This window comes from Denticeps clupeoides, chromosome 13 (assembly GCF_900700375.1).
Source record: "Denticeps clupeoides chromosome 13, fDenClu1.1, whole genome shotgun sequence".
In the NCBI taxonomy this organism is placed as follows: Eukaryota; Metazoa; Chordata; class Actinopteri; order Clupeiformes; family Denticipitidae; genus Denticeps; species Denticeps clupeoides.
Window position 1 is genome coordinate 13864078 of NC_041719.1, and position 22395 is coordinate 13886472.

At 43.1% G+C, this 22395-nt stretch overlaps 1 protein-coding gene across 1 annotated transcript in view; it reads left to right on the top strand.

Moving 5' to 3' along the window:
* scfd2 (sec1 family domain containing 2) overlaps positions 1 to 22395 on the top strand; it is a 90135-nt gene that overhangs the window by 28455 nt on the left and 39285 nt on the right. The window contains exon 5 of the mRNA XM_029001569.1: positions 13059 to 13332. Coding sequence (XP_028857402.1) covers positions 13059 to 13332 — 274 coding nt within the window. The remainder of the gene's footprint in view (positions 1 to 13058; positions 13333 to 22395) is intronic.

Below are 22395 nucleotides of genomic sequence, written 5' to 3' on the forward strand. Positions count from 1 at the left end.
GACTCATAGACACACACGCCGAGTTTGTGATTGACAGCCGAGCCCCCTGGCCATGTTCTGAAATCTGGAAGCGTTTATTCCTACCCGAATGTTCCCTCAATCTCCATTTACCCCCACTTTACTTCGTCCTTTTTCCTTTGTGTTTCTTTTTAAACTTGTTCATAATTTGAATAAAATTTGGCCTAACAAGACAATAATACCAACACTCCAAACAGTGATTCACAGGTTTTAATAATAATAATCATTCTCTAAATTCACCCTTTCCCTGTTGCCGCTGTTATATATTACTGAATTTGGTGTGCGCATTGCTTTTTTCTACTTAATTTGTAAAAATACATATAAACATGTTTATATTTTTGGATGTCCATGGTGGAGTTAACACATGCTACAGTTTATTATAATAAATCACATGCTGTAAAGTCGGTTCGTAGCACTATTAAAAGTACTTTTTACTACTTTTAATATGTGTGTAATTTTCATAATCTGTATCAGTTGTCCCAATATTTCATTTGTTTTGGGGGGTTGTGAGTATATAAAGAAACTTTATCTTGCTAATTGTCAGGTTAGTCCTCTTTAATATGTTGCCTGTGTTGCGTGGTGAGGGACTATAAAAATGCATTAAGTTTCATGGGGGAGCTCATGATCGATCACTTGATTCGTCCAAGATGGCTGCCCACATTTAAACTGGAGAACAGACATGTATTGGAAAACGAGGAGCCAGATCAAAGGTCTCACCCTGAAACATGGCAGCACTGTTGTGTCGTTTGTTGAGAGTTTTTCAGCGTCAAAGCAAATGACACTTACAGGCCCGAACCTCAAACGAGTGGAAAAAAACAAATTCTGAGACTTTAAGGAAAACCTCATTCTCCCCACATGAAGACTTTTACAGCCCCCTACTGATGGGGACTGATGTACCCTCCCCCCTGACACCCCCCTCCCCTTGCTCTCTCTCTCTCTTTCTCTCTCTATTGTTTCTCTCATACCAGAACAGTTGAGTACACCCATGTGTTTCTGCCTAGTTTTTTTCCCCTTTTTGAAATGAGGGAAAAATGGGGAAACTAAAGAAACCCAAAAACGAGAGCTGACTCCGAACCACTAATTGCCCTGGGGTGGGGGTTTGTTGTGGGGTAGGACTGGGTTCTCTCATACGCCTGCCATATGAATCCCCTTGTTCATGCTCCCCGCCCCGCACTCCTGCTTTTGTTATTCTGTTCTGCATCTTTCCTTCCTTTTGTCCTTTCTGCACCGTTATGTGCCTTCACTCTTTCCTTCCCCTCAGTCACTCCTTTCAACACTAATTTGTGTTGGTGTTTGTGTGTGTGTATGTGTGAGAGAGAGAGACAGCCAGTCATTCATGTTCTCTAACGCAACACCAGTAATCTCTGTTTGTTCATGTCACACTATAATTTATTTTTTATTCCCTGCTGGCAATTATGGGAATCAGAGTAATTGCTACATTCTGTGTCCATCTGGTTTTTGTTTTGTTTGTGTATGTGTGTGTGTGTGTGTGTATTTCCTGAAGCCACAGGAAAGCTAGTCCAGTACAGATTTTGATAAGTTCTCAAACATGCACTCTGAGACACAGAGAGACAGAGCAAGACATGGAGTGCAGGGTGAACGTTTAACCTTGGTTCTTCTCATGGGTTCTGCAGCCACGGTCCCCACTGCCTGTCATCTGACCACTGCCCCACTTCTTGGAAGTGGCTCTTTTAGTTGTAGTGCAAAAAGAGCAGGTCACTTAGGACACACATGCCCTTCACGGTCTACTGTGGTCACAGTATTTTTTTTTACACTCAGGAACCCACAGACACTATAATATAAACTGATAGATCTGTGGTGAGTCTTGAGGAAGATGCCACTATGATTTGTACAAGCAGAAACAACTGAGGGTGGCTTTGTACATGAAAAAGTCCGCTGGCCACAACTCCACCTCTAGCTCCATTTTGAAAGTTTGTTGATAACACCACAGTGACAATGATGACAGGGCATACAGCGAGGACATGCAGCGGCCCACTTCAGAAGTTCCAGTTATGGCCGCGTGCGCTGTACAGCATCAAGGGAGGGTAGAGTGAAGTTCCTTGGTTTTCACATTACAGAGGACCTCATCTGGACTATCTCCTTGGCTCCGGTAGCACTTTCTATGATGACTGAAGAAGATGCACTACCTCCACCACCTCCCCTACCACTCCAGATTGTTTACCTACACTTTAATGTTTGCGATTAGCATATTTACACAGATAGACACAGATAGTCTATCTAACATTGTACCTGAAATGGTATCCCCACTGAGGGTGTATGGAAATATGAATATGATCCCTGTTCTGTATGCTCTGTATTTGGCCCAGGAGGATATTATTTTTGACACACACAACCCTTAACAGTCCTCCATGGTAACTATGTATTGGCACCGATTTTGATCATCAGTGCTTCGATATCGATGCATCACGATGCATGGCATAAATTTTCTAGATGGTCACATGATGTTTTCAAGTACAAGAGCTAAGGCCTCGTACACCTGTGTGGATGCTTTGATTTGCTACAATGAGCAGAATTGTGTCCCCTGACTCCACAAACGGCTGGTTCAGTTGTCTATCTGCTCATTTGAGAAAATCTAAAGTTGCTTTCAGACCAAGCATGGCACGCACCACGCTCACCGCGATGCTCAGGGCAGAGAATATGCATGTTTTTCTAAACTCCCGGTAATACGATAATGTTGTGTTGTAGATCTCTGGACACTTTTTTCCTCTGTTCCCGCTTAGTGTTTGTTTTTCGAAGTGGCAGAAAGAACATTCGCCCGCTTGGATTCTATTGGTCGTCACGGGCACAGCGGTCAAAGTTTAACAAATGACCTCTGTGGGAGAACAAGGCTGCCGTGTGCCGTGCAGTGTGAAATCCCTACCCGGATTGCCGCGCTACTCAGATCAGGCCGCCAGAGTCAGTCAACATAACTCAGATCTGAATTTTGGAATTCTGAATTGGAATACAAAAATATCAATATTTGAAGTCTCGTTATCGATACAATATCACCACATAAAATATCACAATATATTGCTGTATCGATGTTTTCTAACACCCCTAATGGTCACAGAAACCTTACACACAGTTAACCCAAACACACTTTTAGTTCATTTGTACTGATAATTGGTAACTATTACCATTTATAATACCATGTTTATAATATCTAATACCTAATTATATATTTTTCGGCTGCTTTCTTGTTTTATTGGGGACTTGATCATTTCTTCCTTTTTGTCTGAACATATGATCACATTTTGCGTATTGGCATGCTGAAGAGGTAGAGGGTTTAAGGAGGAGGCAGCAGTGGAAAGTCAGAAGCCCTGCAGCGGGGGTGGAATAAAACCCTGATTGGACTGATTGGAGCAGTGCAGGATGTGCAGATATCCAGATAGAGAAGAGAGGGAGAGGAGGCTCCTCAGCTTCAATGAGCTCCTTATCAGTGCTGGTGTGTCTGTTCCTCAGTTTGGCCCTAATCTGCCCATCAGGGCGGGGGGCGCCGGGGTGTTGCTGGAATTTCTCTTACGTCTTGGACAGGCATCCTAAGCATCCCGGCACTTGAAGCCTTGAGTCATTTGATAGCCAGGGCTGTTCACGAATGAAACAAGTGAGGTGTGCTGTAAGGTCGACTGTTCTTGTGTAAATGTGTGCGTTTGGGAGCCCGCGGATGCTGTCGAGGTGGAGCGCATACTCTGGATTTACTGTGCAGATCTGCAGTTTGCTGATGGGGGTCAGCTTCACTCTCATTAGTCAGAAGGTTTCTGGGTTATTGAGGAAGCCATAATGTATATTAAAGCCTGTGGGAGGATGTTTTCCCTGGCGGCACAAAATCGTTTCAACCCACTGAGGACACAGACCGGACTCTCCACTATAAATCTCTGAATAATCGGTGTGTTATTGGAGGATAGAGTTATGATAGTTATAATAGTCAAATGCTTTTGAGTTATTGTTGCTTATCCGTCTGAAGTTCAGAGGTTCGTACGTGTTGTGTCCTAGTGAGAACCAAATGTCCTCATAAAAACCCAAACTGATGAAATGTCACTGAAAGCAATGGTGTTCCATGTTGCGTCTACTTTCAGACTGGGCAAGTTTTATTACTACAAAGAAAACCAGGGAGGAGGAAAAGAGAGGGGACACTGTGCTTAGGAGAAGACAGGGCCCTGAAAACCTGAAGCAAAGTGAGCAGAGCGATGGAAAAGTGACTCAACTGAGAAAACATTCGGTGTCAGTGGAGGTCGCCTGTCCATCTCCTCTGCTCTCATCGTTTCACGGTGCTGTTTTTCACTGAACGGCCACTTTCGTGTCCATGGGAAAGTTTTTTCAGCAGATACACATTGAATGTTTTTTTTCTTTTTCGTCCCGGCATGCTATTCTCAACATGCTACCTTTTCTGTCTATCTCCATGACAACAAAAGGTTTTACTCGTACTGTGATGGCAGCATTATCAGTGCTTCTCTTGACTAACAGACACCCTGAAATGCTTCACCAACAGGGATGGTTTTTGAACACTTTCTTATCATTCACTCATGAAACAGCTTTTGTTGATGAAAATAGTGAAGAAAGCAACGATGAAGGTAAAAATAGGCGACTGAAAAAACAGATTCATCAAACATACTTCACTTTCTCCTCATACAACAAATATTTAATATGTTTACTTGGATTATTCTCCAAAACCGCCACAAAGTGTCCAAACTGGTAGTATGTGTGTGTGTGTGTGTGTGTGTGGTTCAATATGCTTTACTAACATGACTGCATCACATGCTAGAGCAGCACTCAAATATATGCACTTTAAACAATAACTTTAGTGGTACAATAGTACTGTACAATTTTCATTACTAAGTAAAAAAATTAAAAAATCCATGATCTCTCTTTTTCTCAGTCTGGGGGGGTGGATTTAATAGTTTAAAATCCTGTGAACCCTTTACCTGGCTAATGACATACATCTTTATATTCATCTTTTAATCCTCCATTCTACCCCGAGCCTGTCTTCCCTCCTGCTTACTCATCACTTCCCATCATGTGTGACTCACTTCTGGCTGCTGTAACTTTGCTCTCAACCCCCCTATGCTCCAGTTCAGCTGGAAGTTTGATTGGAATCTTGGAGACACTTGATGGGTCTTTACGACCATCCCCGATCTGTTGTGTCATTGCAGAGCACCTGCGTGTGTGTCAGTATATGTGTTTGTGCTGTGCTTCCTCTACATATGTCATGATGACAGTAATTGTTTGTGTGTGTGTGTGTGTGAGAGAGAGAGAGAGCGAGGCAGTGTGTGATTATTAGTGTTTACTGCAGACATGCATTAAATTAAAACCTAGTACTTTTCTAACATTATTTTCCTTGATCTATGAAGCTTCTTTGTGGTGTGTGTGTATGTGTGTCCACTTCTGGTACTCTAATGAATTAAAGGTATGTATCTAAAAATACTGATCACTATACAAGAGTTGCGCTCTCTCTCACACACAAACCCTCACTACCCACACACACAAGTGGGCTTAGCTGCTTCTCTTTTGTATTATGGTTCAGCACTGCCATCTATAGGCAAACCATATTACACAGCCATAGTCACATTCACACAAAAAGCACATGCTTTTTAAAATCAATTCCTCACTGATCTCTATTTGCAGTGTGCACCCCCCCACACACACATACACACACCATGTTCTTTTAATAGAACACCCCCCCCCCCTCTTTAATAGAACCCTCCCCCCCAGAACTGTGACAGAACTCTTATTCTGACACGTTTCATTCTGTGCACACGCACACACGCACACACGCACACACGCACACACCACACACACACACACACACACACACACACACACACACACTCATTCTTACTCACCACCCTCTCCATGTGTTCAACGCAGAAACTAAAATCAGATGGTGAATTTTAACCCTTAGAACTGCAGCTGTCACATCATACACCGTGTGTGTGTGTGTGTGTGTGTGTTTTGTTTTGATAGGTGTGCTGTTGCAGGACTCCACACTCTTTACTTGTGTGTGCTAAGCTGTTGTTTTTAACTGTGAAAGCAGTGACGTTTGGTTGTGTGTGTTGTGCATGCTCATGATGATTTGCGTGTTACGAGAGAGAGAGGCTTTGTGGGATCTTGGTTGCTCTCATCTGGTGAGTTATAATCTATCACAAACCCCCAAAACAACACATTAACTGCGTCTTTTTAAACATGTGGAGCTGGATTGCTGAATCACAGAATCACACACACACACACACACACACACACACACACACACACACACACACACACAAGGAATGCAGTGTTCAGCAACAAGGAAATGAGCTGAACAAATGAAACCGTTTGGAAATATTTAGGAAACATGACATGTGGATGTGCTCTTGAGATGAAACGGACATAAATCCATGTAGTTATGATTACTTTAGAGAAGCAACAAAAGATTCTACATGCAAAGTTCATTTCAGCACACATTTCTATTTAAGAGTTATGTTTTAGATTAATTTTTGTACAACATTTTGCCCACTGGCGTCCTAGATCATTTTTGCTGAAATGTCTTAAGTTTGCATCCTCCCCCCATGTTGGTGCACGTTTCCTCCACTTGCACATTAGCTGAATTGTCCATAGGTGAAGAGTGTGTGCCGGATTGCAATGCAGTGGTGTGTGTGAGTGAGTGGTTTTAAAAACGCACTTCATTGCGAAGCTTCTGTTCAGTAGTGACTGTGACCACTGTGAAACGTGCACACTTGTTTATGTATACACACTACAATTGCAGTCTCTGCTAAACAGCTCTTTGAACCAGACCATTTCAGAATAAAAGCAATGTGAGAGTCTGATGTGTCAACATGCACAGTCTGGAACCCCCCCCACCCCCACAACACTGCTCTGTCTGGTAATTGGCATGTATGTGGCCCCCCCCTTTTAGTTACCCTTGCACAACTACTAATTATCGACACAGAGTCTGGTCCACAACTGACCGACTGCAGCAGCTGAGCCCATCACTGCTCCACACCTCTTCTGGAAGTGATATTGTAGGGGTTGCCTCTGTGACTCAGTTCAGTGAGGTTATTGTTTTGTTTTTTTTAAGTGGACAGAGGTGTGGAATCAGGAATCAGCACCGCAGACAGCTCCTGTTTTATTATTCACCATCTATCTATCATCAATGCAGTAACTACCTATAAAACGTCTAGACCAGTCAACAGATTTTACATGTTTAAAGAGTATACATAGTGCTCATGTTTAAAATGTCAGTCAGATCTCCTTATCACATGTTCTTCTACCATAGGGATAAGTGTAGAATGTATTACAGTTTGCATGACCGTTTCAGCCATGTTCCGTGGGATAAACTCAGTCAGGAGGAAACATTTAAATGAAATGTCTACCGTCTTTTTTCTGGTTCACTTCTCGTGTTCAGAATGACAATGACTTCGGTATTTGTTATGGAAATTATGGAAATATTTAGTATGCTTTGCCCTTGTATTGTTTTGGAAGCAGGTCACCCTAATGCAAATGAGGAAAGCTGACACACACATCATCTCTCACACCCACAGAAACAGACATAGTGCTCACACTAAATTGCCGTTATGGGAGGCATGGATATGGATAAGAAAAGAGAAATGTATTATCACTTGGGCAGGTGTACAAACACACTGACGTAGACAAAGAGGCGGTGATAAGTCATACTGAGTGAGGTAAACTGAGTGAACCGGGGCGTGGCGTCACAGATGGTGGCGTTACTCTCAGCTCTCGTGCTGATTCGGCTTGGACTGTAGATCACAGCAGGGTGTGTAGGACAAGCCTGAGAGCAGTGAGCTCACACACACAGCACACTGAATACTCAATGATGTACCATTCACCTGTTCATTTCCCAACCGACCTAATCCACCTCAAAGTTGTGGGTCCTAGCCAAAAACAACCTGTCAATATTGTAGTCCATCACAGGTCATCCCAGTTCAACATCTACTGAATATGCTTGGACTGTTTATGAGTGGGTCAAGCAACCTGCTTGTCCTCATAATTGATTTGGCCAGATACCCTTCCTCATGCTACCCTCTCCATCTACCCTGGCTTGAGTACCGGCAACAAGCAATGTGGCGGGGCTACACACAAACCAGTATGTCATAGACTTAATTAAGTGTAAATGTTGTTATTTCCTTCATAGTATTTGAAGTTACCACATGAATGCAAATTGGTTCCTAGGTAGAGCATAGCATATAATACCTGGAGCACACAAATATTTGAATGTCCTTTCAACTTGAGCATACCCTGGGTCATGCAGTTGCATTGTGTCTAAGGGAAAAACTTTAAGGCGTGGCTTTCTCTACAGCATTGTGTGTTTGTGATCACAGGGATTATTTTGATAACCAGAACATTCTGTGAGGGGCCTTGTTCTCTTTGTACAGTTTGACTGCTGAGGTTGGCCATCCTAATCAAACGGATCACCTTCTGATCCATTGTCATCTGATGTACGGCCTCTGCTCTTTCAGAAGATTTAGGTGTTGTCATGACGCAGCTCTAAAGTGCAGTTGAGGTCATATCATATCATACCTTAAGGTTGCAGATTGATGCGGTGTGCAGTGTGTGGTCTGAGCAGTGACAAGACCCCCGCCCCCCCACCCCTTCAACCTCTGCAGCAGCTCTGGCAACGCTCATACATCTATTTTCAAAAGTCGACCTCTGGATATGACACTGAGGACGTGCTCTCAACTTCTTTGGTTGACCATGGTGAGACCTGTTCTGAGTGGAACCTGTCCTGTTGAACCTCTGTATGTCTTGGCCATCACACTCCAGCTCAGTTACAGGGTGTTGGCCATCTTCTTATAGCCTAGGCCATCTTTATGTAGAGCAACAATTATTTTTTTTTAGATCCTCAGAGAGCTCTTTTGGCATGAAGTGCCATGTTGAAATGCAGTGACCAGTATGTGAGAACGGGTTTGACACACCTATGACCTTGTGACACTAACAAGTCTCATGACACTGGGGAATGGAATTGCCACCAGTTCACCAGTAGTTCGCCCCAAACAGAAGACTTATTCATGGTAAAAAAAAACAGTAAAGAACACAGTAAGGAAAGAGTAGAATTTTATTTTATTTTTTCTCCAATTCCAACAGCCCTTTCATGAATTCGTCCTTTATAAACAGTTCAGTTCCGGACTCTGCAACAGACTCTGTTTATTGGCAACACACTGTGTCTGTGTGTGTGTTTATGTTAACCGTGTGCCGTTTTTTCTCCAACTTTCTTTCTCTTTTATTCATGTCTATAGTTAGTTATGTTTTCAGATCTCCACTAGAGCCTATCTACAGCCGAGTGTTCGGAGCTCAGGTCAATCTGCAGCCAGGAAGCCTTATGAGGCTGTCATCTGCCTGTCTTCACCCGACTGCATTCAGCTGCCTCTCTTATGGGGGTTTCGTGTTTGTGTGTAACATGTAGACATATTAAGGCCAATCACCTGTGCACTTTGAAACCTAGACATCATCTAGCCGGTCAGTCATCAGTCTTTGCTTGTGTCTCAGGCCAAGTCAGTCCAAGGTTTGTTTTCAGCCTCCCTCCTTTAGCCCCAGGCTCCCCAGTGCCCTCAGTCCCAGAAAGGCTTTCTTTGTATGGAAAAGGTCCTGCTTTTGGTTAGGCCTCTTTCCCCCTCTGGCGAAGTTCACCTTCCTCTTGAGAGTCCATCTGGATCTCATTTCCTGTCCGAATAAGCGCAGAGGTGGGCTTTGGCAGAGCCCTATGATTGGCCAGGAGACTTTTTGAACTCCACACTAGGTGCAGTCGTCACAGTTTATCAGACGCCAGCTGGAGGGACTCCCAGTGGATGATGCCTGTGTTAAGACTATAAGTTATTTGATTGGCCTGAGAATGCAGAATATCTTCTGCATTTTTAATAAAACCTTCAGGTATAGGTATAAAACCTTCATGGTAAATTAACCTTCAACCCATAAGTAGTGTTGTGCATGAATGCGTTCAATGAACAAATTAATTTTTGTGAACAATGAGCAAATGATGAACTTGAACAAGAGTGGCATTAACTCACATGACTGCTCCGATCTGCACTTGTATACTTGAAAAATATATGGAACACGTCAGCCATTGGGGGCAGATCGTGCACAGACCCCCTGAAATGCTGGAACCAATGTTTCAGTTGATTTATGGACTTTTAATTAAATCTTTTTTTTAACTTTGGAATTTGGAAAAACTATGAACTGTATACATGAACTAGTTAATTTTTGTTTGTATGACCTGAACGTGAACATAAGGATGTGAAGTATTCAATGTAGGGTATTACAATAGCATATTTCACTTTTACATTGAAGCATACGGCAATGTTACACAGTAATATTTATAATTTGTGTATTTAGTTGTTTGTAATTATCTATACTGATAATGTAATGGCCCACCGAGCCGGTAATTGTTAGTAACAGCTGAGTGGGGGGGTTGTTGACAGTGAGGCTAAATTGCTACAATTCCTGTTATTATAGCTTTAATGAGTCTAGATAGTGTTGCTAATAGTAGTGCATGAGCCACCCATTGGAGAAACGGAGAGAGAGAGAAGATACCTGACTTATGACCAGCTCTGATTCAGTCTTAGAATTACTTTATACATTAAAATGTTTTAATTTGCTGCATTAAATTATTTAAGATGTATGTTTTACAATCATTGAAACCCCACAATTACAATCATAAATACATGTAAAGATCATGGGTGAAAAGGGAATGATTTGGGGAAAGTTAGCAAGCGTGGCGCAAAGTGACAACGTGACAGGCATTGGAAAATATTGACAGGGAGGAAATGAACTGGACCCGATAAAGAAAAAGAAAAACAGCTTTTTTGAAAGGGGATTAAGTGCTGGTTATGAGATCGCAAGTGTGGCTTTCATCTCCAACCCCATCATATCTCTCCAGATTAAATCTTGTGCTTTTCTTAAAGCCACAGTATTTACAGACCACTTAATGCAGCCAACAAATGTGTTCAGATGGCTGCTGCAGGTGCTTACTACACACCCAAATCAGACCAGTCAGACTTGTGACTGACACCCACACCTTTCTGTTCTATCCAATGTTGTTAATGGTGAAGCTAGCTGGAGTGGAATGAGTGGTGAGGCTTGGCTGTCATGACTGGTATTTATCAAAATTAATTTAAAAGGTACATGTTAATGCCACTTGACCATCCATTGTAGAAGGGTTTTAAATCTTCTTAATTTGACTTCAGAATTAAAAGTTCTTCAGTGTAATGAGGTTATAAATATGGATTCCAGCAGTTCTCTCTTTTGATTTGTAATGGATGTAATGGATAGGAAAACAACGGTAGTAGAATTTAATTTGTCAAATTCTCATTTATGACTTTTTACTGATGTAGGTTTGATTGGTTTATCGACCAGTAGACCAATATTTTCAGATATTGGCCTATTAATCATATTTACTATTGATGCCCTCTGTGAATATTGTGTAAAAACTGTAAGACCAAGGTCTGTCAGATGCTGGGGGTTGCTAAATTTCCTCTAAGCTCACAGATCAATCAGTTTTCATCTGAAATAGATGCTTCATCATCCTGTAATGACTGCAACATCTCGATGAAATGTTTACTACTCCCTTTCTGCCATGAAACCACCTCTTATTCTGTGTTTTCCTCATCCATGTTTCTCTTTCCTCGCAAAAAAAAGAAAAGAGCGAGTGGGTTCAAATATTTGGAGCACCAAACGTGGAGTGTTTGACTTCACTACGACTAAGAAGAAAAATGTGCGCTTTGATTGGGTGTGTGTGAGTCACTGCCCCGGGAGAGACGGCTGGTGGAACGAGTCGCTTGGGGAATGTGGGGCCACAGTTTGATCGACTGCACAGTCATACATTCGCAAAAATGAAGGTCTGGGTCAGGGCAGGTCCCTGTTGCATGTAGATTAATTAAAAGTGTGCATTAATTATGAGTCAGTAATACTCACGCAATAATTGTTGTGCTATAGCCAAATAGCTTAACTTTCTTTTTTTTTTTTTTTTTTTTTTTTTTTTTTGCGCCGAATTTAGCAGGCATTCTGTTAGAACCAGCTGTATAGTGTTCAGTCACTGGCTTTATTTCTTCACCAGCCAGGCAGCCATCTATGGACTTCAGGGTGTGAAGTACAGTATGACCAAATGTAAAAAAAAATTAAAAAAATTATGTGAATAGTAAGTAAGCATTAGCATAATGCAACAAATACCATTACTGCACATGTTTATAGGCAACCCGGGCGCCTATCATGGCTGCCCACTGCTCACTCAGGGTGATGGGTTAAATGCAGAGGACAAATTTCACTGTGTGCACCGTGTGCTGTGCTGCTGTGTTTCACATCACTGTGTTTTACATGACTATCACTTCACTTTAAAACCATAGCATAGCACAAGCTCACCATAATCACAGCCATAATGCGGTCAAAGCTTTTCTGCTATGTTTTGCTCAATAAAAATACAAATCAACCAACTAAACTTGATTCAGGTGTTAAATTAATAAGAAGTCATAAAAGGGCTGCTGCTTTTGACACGTGCGCTCTGCCGTTAAGACATCAAACCAGCAATTCTGTCAACTCCAACACAGATGTCCGTTATAATGACTTTATTTTAAAAATTATATCATAACATGGAATGTATAATCATAAATGGACAGACCTGCTGGTCTAGAACAAGAACATTCAGTGTTCATGTTCCAGTTCCACATCATAAGTCCCTGCAGAGAGTCTCTGTTCCTTGCGCACACACACACACACACACACACACACACACACTACACATTCGAATATTCTGTCCGCTTCCTGGAGTGGCCGGTGCTCCCTCAGGAGGAAGATAATGTGTGTTTGTGTTGGGCTGACTAACACTGGGCTTTCTAACAGGCAACTTTCTCATTAAAATGTAATCCATGTGGAGCATCCGCTCACTGATACAGATACAGATACACACACACACACACACACACACACACTGTTGTGTCACTGTTGTGTAAAACTCTTGGTTTATGTTGCTTTTACTGTATGTATGTGTTTGACGTGTTTGCTGAAATCCATCTTTCTGTGTATTGCTCTGGTGGGTGATTGTTCCGTGTTTTTTCCAGGCTGTGGGAGACTCGGACCTTGCAGCTGTTCTGAGGCAGGTTCTTCCACTCATAAAGTCAGCCTCCAGCTCTGAGGGTTCTGCGGGTTCTGGGGAGGCTGGCCTGCAGGTGGACGAGTTGCTGGCCATGCTGGTGTTCCTGTACTCTCTCTCCGGGGAGGCGCTGCCTGGTGATGGGGATCAGGAGGAGCGCGTGGAGAGGGAGCTGATTGGGGCGCTCACCTTGCTGCTCACGCAACAGACAAACCTCAGCCCCCTCCTGCAAAGCATCACCGGTGAGTACGGTACACAGCTGCGGAACAGGTCTGGCATAACAATAATGAAATAACTATGAAATCTGCATCAGAAGGTTGCCGGTTTGAATCCCGATCCACCAAGGTGCCACTGAGCAGCTGCCCACTGCTCACCAAGGGTGATGGTTAAAAACAGAGGACACATTTTGTTGTCACCGTGTGATGTTCTTCTTTTTTTTTAATACAACCACCTCAGTGGTGCAGAGCAATGCCAGTGACCACCATATCTCACTGGTACAAACAGGCCCGGTCTTAGCCTCGCTACACTGGCTCCATGTCAAATTCTTCCATTTGTTTTTAAATCCCTGAATTGCTCGGCTCCAGCCTATTTGTCATACCTACTCCATTCTTACACTCCATCCCATTCTCTCAGGTCTCCAGACCAGAGACTATTGTCTGTTCCTCGGTCACATTACAAGCACAAATGCGACAGGGCCTTTGCAGTGGCCGCCCCACGTCTATGGAATGACCTACCCATCAGTGTCAGACAGGCTCTGTCATTCACTGCGTTTAAATCTCGTTTAAAAACTCACTTTTACACCCTGGCTTTTAGCCCAGTGTGACGCTGTTCTCGTACAGTGTTCTTATGCAGTGTTTTATGTGGCTTCTTATGCAGTCCTTTTTTAATATATATCTGTTTTATTCAACCCCTTGTTTAATTCAAATTGCTGCATGTTTTATTTTATTCAGTTTGTCTTTTGTTCTTAATTTTTAATGAACGTTTTGTCGTAATTTAACTTATTTTTTATTTTAATGTACAGCACTCTGGTCAGCTCCTTTGTTGTGTTAAAGTGCTTTATAAATAAATATGATATGGTATATTCTCAACCACAACACAACATCTGTAATGCAACCATTTCACAGCAGTCATATTTTTTCAAATGGCATGTTGTAGGTCAAGCTCTTCATTTAGTCAATTTTGGGAAATCAAAATAATCCTGGGATCTCAAAGTTACCTTGTCCCATGTAGGGGTCTCTGGCATATGTGTCACTCTAACTTTCATTCCAAGCAAGAGGATAAAGAAGAACAAGTTCTTGTACATCTTATGGACTTCAGAAACAATATTTTGATTAGACATGTATCCCCGCCTTTGTATTCTCAACGCCGGCATCATACTTCCTGCTGATGCCCTCTCGGTGCATGCAACCATTGCACTGTTATAAGCTCGAAATAAACTCTTCATTTCTCTTGGTTTTGAATGTGCACCTTAACTGTGCAATTACAAACTATATCACAGCCATGCCAGCTCATCCCAGAGAACAGGCACTGTACGGTAAAGTCCCCACAGCCAAATATCACAACATGATGTCGACAGTACACGATGTAACCTCTTGGTCGATTTTGACTGTGGACAGAGCTGGAGGGAGTGAGGAGGTTGGACAATTAAAGTAAGTGATAAGAGGAGAGAAAGGGAAGAGGGGGGATATTAGGTTATATCACTGTCTTCCATCATCGGCAGCATTTTATGACACTGGTGCGAATTCAGCACCTTTGCACCTTGTGTGTCAGCAGCACACAGACACACAGCGAGTGAGAGATCGCACTGTGACTATTCTGACAAACGCTGGTGGGAATGATCGCCGAGTAGGAGTGGAGGATCCGACCATGATTCACTCGTTCTTTTGGCTTTCAGACCACTCTTCTCTCCCCCTCTCTCATCTTTTCCTCTGTCTCGTGGAGGGGGGGTTGACAAAAGCCATCTGACTCCTACTAATGGCCAAATCTCTTCTTAAAACCCCCCCTCTGCAGAGCTGTTGTCTTTGGCGAGCTGATTGGCTGGAGGTTTTGGTGATTTCGTGTCTGACTATCATGACTTTTTTTTTTTTTTTAATTATTCATGTCCCCTTTTCCCAAAGATTGATAAATGGCTGATGTGGTGCTAGTCTGCAGTCTGTTATCCATGTAGTCTGGTTCTACATTATCCTGTCGAGTCCGAGTGCTCCTGCCTGGACATTTTCTAGCAGAAACGCTCTGGTGAAGCTGTTTTTTAATGGCACTAATGTCGTTTGAAGCGTAGCTCATGTCGCTGCGTCGGGTCTAGCCCCAGATGTGTTGTTTTGTGACGCGCTCGCTTGCCTCCGGGCTATTTTTACAACGGCTCCGCCGCACAGGCTCATCTCAGATCTCCTGCTGGAGGGGAGCGGTGTGCTCCGAAGGACTGCCCTTGATTTCCTCGCCTCCCCTGTGGAGGTGCTGGGGCTGTTAGCCCGAGCGTCTCTCTTCATGGCGGCAGTGTGGCTGCGGGCCAGGCCCGCATGGCCCGGCTCCAGTGCTGCGGATGATGGATGGGCTCTTTACCTCCCCGAGTCGCAGGGTGGGAGACCTTGAGTCTTGCTGCCCGGCCCCTCCCACAAAACTGCTCCACCTCACCGCTGACCCGAGGTCGGTCTTTCTCCCTCTCTCCCTCTATGTGTGTGTGTCTGTGCTGGCTAGTGTCGTGGCCAACACAGCCATTAGACTGCAGGACCCACCCTTTGAAAATGGGTCTCTACGGTAACATATGTAATGCACACTGTCATTTACTGGTCTTGGTTTTATGCTAAGTATGATTTTTACTCTGAACTGATTAAACTTTTAAAAGAACATCAAGGTATATTTCTGTACATTTCATTTGAGAAGGTTTTGTCTTATAGAAAACACTTTTCTTCTTTCTTTCTTTCCTACTTTTTTTAGTGATGAGGAATGTGTCTTGGACTTCCTGCTCTACTTGGCGAATGGAACTCTCTGGCTCAGAGACCGGGCTCATGTTCAAAACTTGACTCTGTGTTATAAACACTTCACTAGAAATTACCCCATCAATGTGCACCAGGTGTGTCTGAGCGGGACGGAGAGAGAGAGAGATGGAGAGTAACATGATGCAGTCGGTTCACTCTGGTAAAATACATGGATTGTGACATTCAGTCCAATTAAAGCAGTCAAATAGAAACCAGACGCGCAGAGGGACCTGGTCGCCATGAGAACGATGTTTTTACTAATACCCCCTTTTCTGTTCCCCTCGACAGCAGGGAGAGTGTGGGGCCTGGTGAACTCAGTCACACACACACACATATACACACACACACATACACAAGGATTGAATAACAGGATAGACACACAAACCCAGAGGAACCAGAACAAACACTGGGAACGGAGGAGATATCTGAGGCTTTGACAAACACACAAACTGAGCCCCAAACACTCATCTAAAAATTGTTACACACACACACACACTGTTAATAATTTCCTTGAGGGAGGTGAATTACAGAGCATCTCTGGACAGAACCACTGACTCAACACCACAAACACTGAGGAATGTGTTCTTCCTGTAAACCTACTTTACCTACGGGCAAAGAGTGCGTATTACTGAGCACACACACGCAGATAAGTGGTTGACTAAAGGAAAACTCATGAAGTTTCTCAGTAAGGTGTCGGGCACCACAAGCTACCTTAGCTAGTGAAGGTGGTTAGATCAGGTGGCTGAAGATCATATCAAAAACATCAAATGGCACTTATCCTGAAAGTGACTCACTTTGTATTCATCCACACATCTGTTTTATCTGTTTGTGGTTAAGATATCATTTTTATGTTGTATGTGTGAAAAATGGGGTGTGATGATGGAGAGATTTTGTTGGGGTGGGAGGAGAGAGGAGAGAAGATGAGGAGGGGGTTGTATTTTAAACGTCTGGTGCACCCCAGCAGAGTGTGAATGAGAGTATGTCTGACTGAAAGTCTGGTTTTAATACCAGGTAGTAGTGTGTGTGTGTGTGTGTGTGTGTGTGAGACTGAGAGAAATAAAGAAGATTTCATAAAGTGAGAGGATATTCACATTTGCTACATTAAGATAGAGATCTGGTTTTAATTAAAGAGAACAGTATCAAAAGATCACAGAAAGTAAATGAACACTCACTCTTTCATGTGTATGTCTGCAGTGTGTGCGCACGCATGCACACACACACACACACACACACACACACACACCCATAGCCTACAGTTGTGGCCAAAATGACACAAAAACTGGTTTTCAGTATCACAGTCTGCTGCTTCTGTTTTTATTATGGCAATTTGCATATACTACAGAGCATTATGAAAAGTGATCAGATGAACTGCAAAGTCCCTCTTTGCCATGAAAATGAACTTAATCACAAAAAACCTTTCCACTGCATTTCAGCCCTGCCTCAAAAGGACCTGCGAGATCATTTCAATGAAGTTAACAAGTTAACCTTAATCAACCATTTATCAGATCATTAAAAATGTCTAGAAGAGAAGTTCAAGTGTTGTCAAGAAGGCTTCAGGGTGGCCAAGAAAGTCCAGCAAGCGCCAGGACCGTCTCCTAAAGATGATTCCACTGCGGGATTGGGGTTCCACCAGTGCAGAGCTTGCTCAAAGACTTTTGGAGGATGGAACAAGTGGTGTCAAGAAGGGAAGCAAATAAGCCGCTTCTCACCAAGAAAAACATCAAGGACAGACTAATATCCTGCATAAAGTACAGGGACTGGACTGCTGAGGACTGGGGAAAAGTTACAAAATTATCGTCACTGAGATTGTCCAGCCACGACTGTGCTAGGAACTGTAACTTCTCTTTGCATGGCCTGCCCCCATTCAGGGAGACTGAAGGTGATTGGTTGTGGCTGTTTTTTCTTTGATTGATGTTGATTGGCTGATATTGACTAATGAGGGTTTTTTCCCCCCGCGCTCCGTGTCGTTACCATAATGCTGTTGGCAGAGCTCCACTTTAGTCAATAAAGAGATGCAATAGTTACAGTTCTGAGTCGTGCTTTGTGTTTTTGCAACCACTCGTGGCTGTGTGTGTGTGTGTGTGTGTGTGTGTGCGCGCGCGCGCTGGGGTGTAACTCATTAATTGAAGTGTGTGGGGTGTACGTAGCGTGCATGTACACCAGTAGGTATAACTGTCTGGCCATGTTCCCTCTGGAGTCTGTGACCCCAGATTTGCTGGAAGTGCTCGGTCCCCAGCCAGCCACATTCTGCCCCCATTTGCTTATTTATTTCCTCCTCTTAAAAAGGCCCTTTGGGATTTTACCACTTTTTTTTTTTCCCCCAAATAGGCAAACCCAGCAGTTTCATGAGTTTCAGTGCAGTGGCACCACGGGAGAGATATACAGATATACAATATCAGTCAACCATCAACGGAAATGAAGACTCTTCTTTCTGGGGAAAAACAGAACAACAACCTGTTTTAGCCCATTGTACCTCGATCCAAGATATTAAACTTGAAGAATTAGTCTTATGCATTCAAAGGTTTTTTGTCGTGTGAAGTGAGCATTTATTAATATTATAGAAAGGCTTGCAAATAACAATTTAAACATTTACACTTAGGGTTTTACTCATTTTTGTTCGAGTTTTTATGGCTGTTTAATTGTGCGGGGACAGCATATTTACAGTTATATACAAGCTGTATACTGACTGAATACTTTACATTCAATTTGTGTCATATCATCAGTGTTATTCCAAGGAAAGATGTAATTAAATATTTACAGACATGTGAGTGGTGTACTCACTTTTGTTAGATACTGTCGACCCCACTTCATACCGTTGTGTCTCTGAGCAAGACACGTGTCTCCAGGGGACTGTCCCTGCAACTACTGATTATATGCTACTCTAGATAAGGGTGTCTGCTAAATACCGCAAATGTAAATGTAAATTTAGTAATGCTTATGAAAGGTTATTGTAGATTGTATTATGTAATTACCCAGAAGTTCTTCATTCCTTTCTGAAAATGCCATGTTTGTCAGTGATTCATCTGGAGTTCATTTTATGTCTTCACTGTTTCGCTAGTGGACATAGAAATGGAGAACGTGCAGCATTATGCTTTCAACTTCACTCTGTGGCCTCCAGCCTGATTCTTCATCTTGCTTCCTGTGTATGACGGCCCTTCTAGCAGCTGACAAGTTTCCATTCACAATTTTGAATTTACCCTGTTTGCAGAGTCTCTCATGCATCATTGTAGTATAGATTGATGCTGATGATTGTTGATTTCATTTAATAGTTTCCCTTGTTAATTGATTTGGATTTTAGTAGCCATCTTTGGTCAATAACTGCGTACTGTGTGTAAGGACTGAATCAGAATAGTGCCTTGACCTGAGTTTAACATTTAATTTTGGGCAGTTCAGAGGCTCTGAATCTGCATTTGTTGAGAACTCTGGGTTACAAAATTTAATCATTTGTCTAACATGGTCATTTGGGATTGAGAGTAACAGGATGTCAAGATTTTTCTCTCACAAATACACGATTGTGTACACACACACACACACACACACACACACACACACACACACACACACACACACACACACACACACAAACTCATTCTGCTGGGTTTAGTACCCAGAACTAATCACGGAAGACAACAGAAGACTTAGGCCCCCTGCAGTGCATTCTGGGAGGTCCTTTGCGGCTTTTTTGTTGTGATCTTGGGAAGATCATTGTTAGGTCTGTCATCTGTCATGAAAGGCCTGGCAGTCCAGAGTTTGTGTTCATGTATATCTTGTTAATCTGCACACTATCATATTTCTGGGACCGAATTTATCTTTTGAACCCTTTAATTGCCTCTGTGTATGCGTATGCCTGGCTGTGTGTGTGGCTTTGCGCGGGTGTGTGTCATTGTGTGTTTTCACAGCTACAGTTTCACAGTTGCATGTGTATATATAGAGAGGGGATGAAGAGGTTTTGGGGGTGGGGCACCGGGTTCAGCTTTGCATGGTGATGGGGCACAGATGGAGGTTAAGGACAAGCTCATTCCTGATCAGGTACTGGTCTGTGGTGGTTAGCAGGAAAGCATGTTAGCATGTCACCGTGGACCAACCGGTCTCGGATGGGAGCAGTCAGGCCACAGATCCTCTGTCGGTTTGTTTGCCATCTCGCCGGAGGTTGGTTTCGAGAACCCAGCGATGGCAAGGGAAGAGAACCTCCCCAGTGTGGCTGTTTAAGTTGGCCTTGCTGCTGAGTGGACAAAGCGGGGTTTTTCCTTTATTTTTTCTTCTCTTACAGCTCTTTCATTCCTCTGTTGATGCGTTCTGCACTTTCTTTTCATTTTACTGTCGATGGCCGGTTTGTGAATGAGGCCTTGTGTCCTTTTACTGGAAGTGCTGTAAGTAACACCGACCAAGAACACAACCTCACAGCAGCAATTTCTGCAGCAATTTCTGCCCCCAGCGCCTATTACATGTTGACTTGGGGTACACATGCCTCCTGGCCGCTCGAGTTTGCTTCTCTACTTCGCATGGCCTCAGATTCACATGCAGGAGACTGGGTGGAAATGAAAGTTTATGCTGCAATCAGAGGGAAATTACAATTTTGTTCTGTGTGTTAATTGAAGGATATTAAACGAGGCAGAGGACAAACAGGACAGGGGACAAATACTTCTCCCATTGTGTGCGTGTCTTTCCAGTAATCTAAGAGGACCAAGTGTTCACATTAAAATTTCAGCAAAAAAAATTGTTCTGGACCTAAGTGGCATAAACCTTAAGTGTTTTACTGGGTTTAACTTTTATGAATAGGGAGTATGTACAGGATGTTACACAAATTATAAGACATGTTGTTCTAGGTCCTTACAAAGATAGTAGATTGTGAGTAGATTTTGTGTGTGTGTGTGTGTGTGTGTGTGGTGCAGCCTCTCTGGGGTGAGTAAGGTTTTGTGACGAATGCCTTCAGCACTTATTTTACAACAGGAAATGCTTCAAATCGTAAAAGAGCTACACACACACACACACACACAGATCCAGGGAGATGTTTTCAGGGGGATGTGTCCACACATCCTTAAAAACAACCCCCCCCCCCCCCCCCCCCCCCTTTACCGTCACTAGTCTTGCTCCAGTTCCTGTGGGTGCTTAACTCTCACTTTCCCCCAACTGTCCTCTCCCTCTGAGGGACTGTCCCTTGCCCCCACACACGTCTCATTCTTGTGGTAATTGTCCCCTGAGGATTTGCTGTCTCAGGCTCATGCCCTCTGTCCCTCTCTGAGGGCCGCCCCCTTGGCCTCACACACTTCTGGCGTCTGTCACTCTGTCTGACTGGAGAAGCTCAGCTCTGTCATAGTCTATCAACTCAGTGCTAAATAAATGAATAAAAACAAATAAAGAACGAAGTACCGAAATCTAATCATGAGCACCATAGCCGAATGTCAGCCGTGTTTCTGTATACAGGATATACAGTTTTCCCATCCATGCTCAGCTCGGCAGCTCTCCATTTAATAGTAATTTTTTTCATCCTCCTGCATAACTGTCATCATAATATTGCATAACTTTCTTCACATTATACCACATGAAAAGAGCCAGGCTGGAACAGCTTGATGCCCGTGGAAGGTGTGTGTAACAGTGGCACGGATCCAACTGTCTGTTTCAGCTCGGCTCTCATTTTCTTTTTCTTGGCTCTGGCTTGTTCTTACACAGACATGAGACTTGGTTCATTCCACCAAGGTCTCATTTCACCACAGAGGACAGTTTGTTGTGTGTGTGTGTGTGTGTGTGTGTGTGTGTGTGTGTGTGTGTGTGTGTGTGTGTGTGTGTGTGTGTGTGTGTGTGTGTGAAAATAAATATATATATATATTTGTTTCGCGTCTTGTGTACTCTCACGCATGCCTGATTAAATTCAGTGTCACGTCAGTCAAGGCAAGCAGCTTTGCTCAGCAAGACGCCAGAGCGAGGCACTGGGCCTGTTCATCGGTAATTGCTTTGTTTGTGTGCCTGCCCGTCAATGCACAGAAACGTCTCGTGATCAGCATGATGAGCGCAGCGCTGTTTCAATAAATTGTCGATTATTGTTAAATTCAATGTCGACAGCAAATCAGCTCGAACCTGACCTAGACAATGCAGTACCTGTGCAAACTAAACTAACTTTTATTTATTTTAAAGGCTACACGTGTGCGAAATGATCAAGTACGTCACTTAAAACCATGCAATTTAACAAGATAGAGTAATTCTAGTCATGGATCATAGTCAAGGGGTTTCACTTTGAAAGGGCTGAAGTGGCTCAAAAGTTGATAATCTGCAAATTATCTGACGTAATTTGACATTGTACAGACTACCGGAACCGCTCACAAAGCGTGCGAA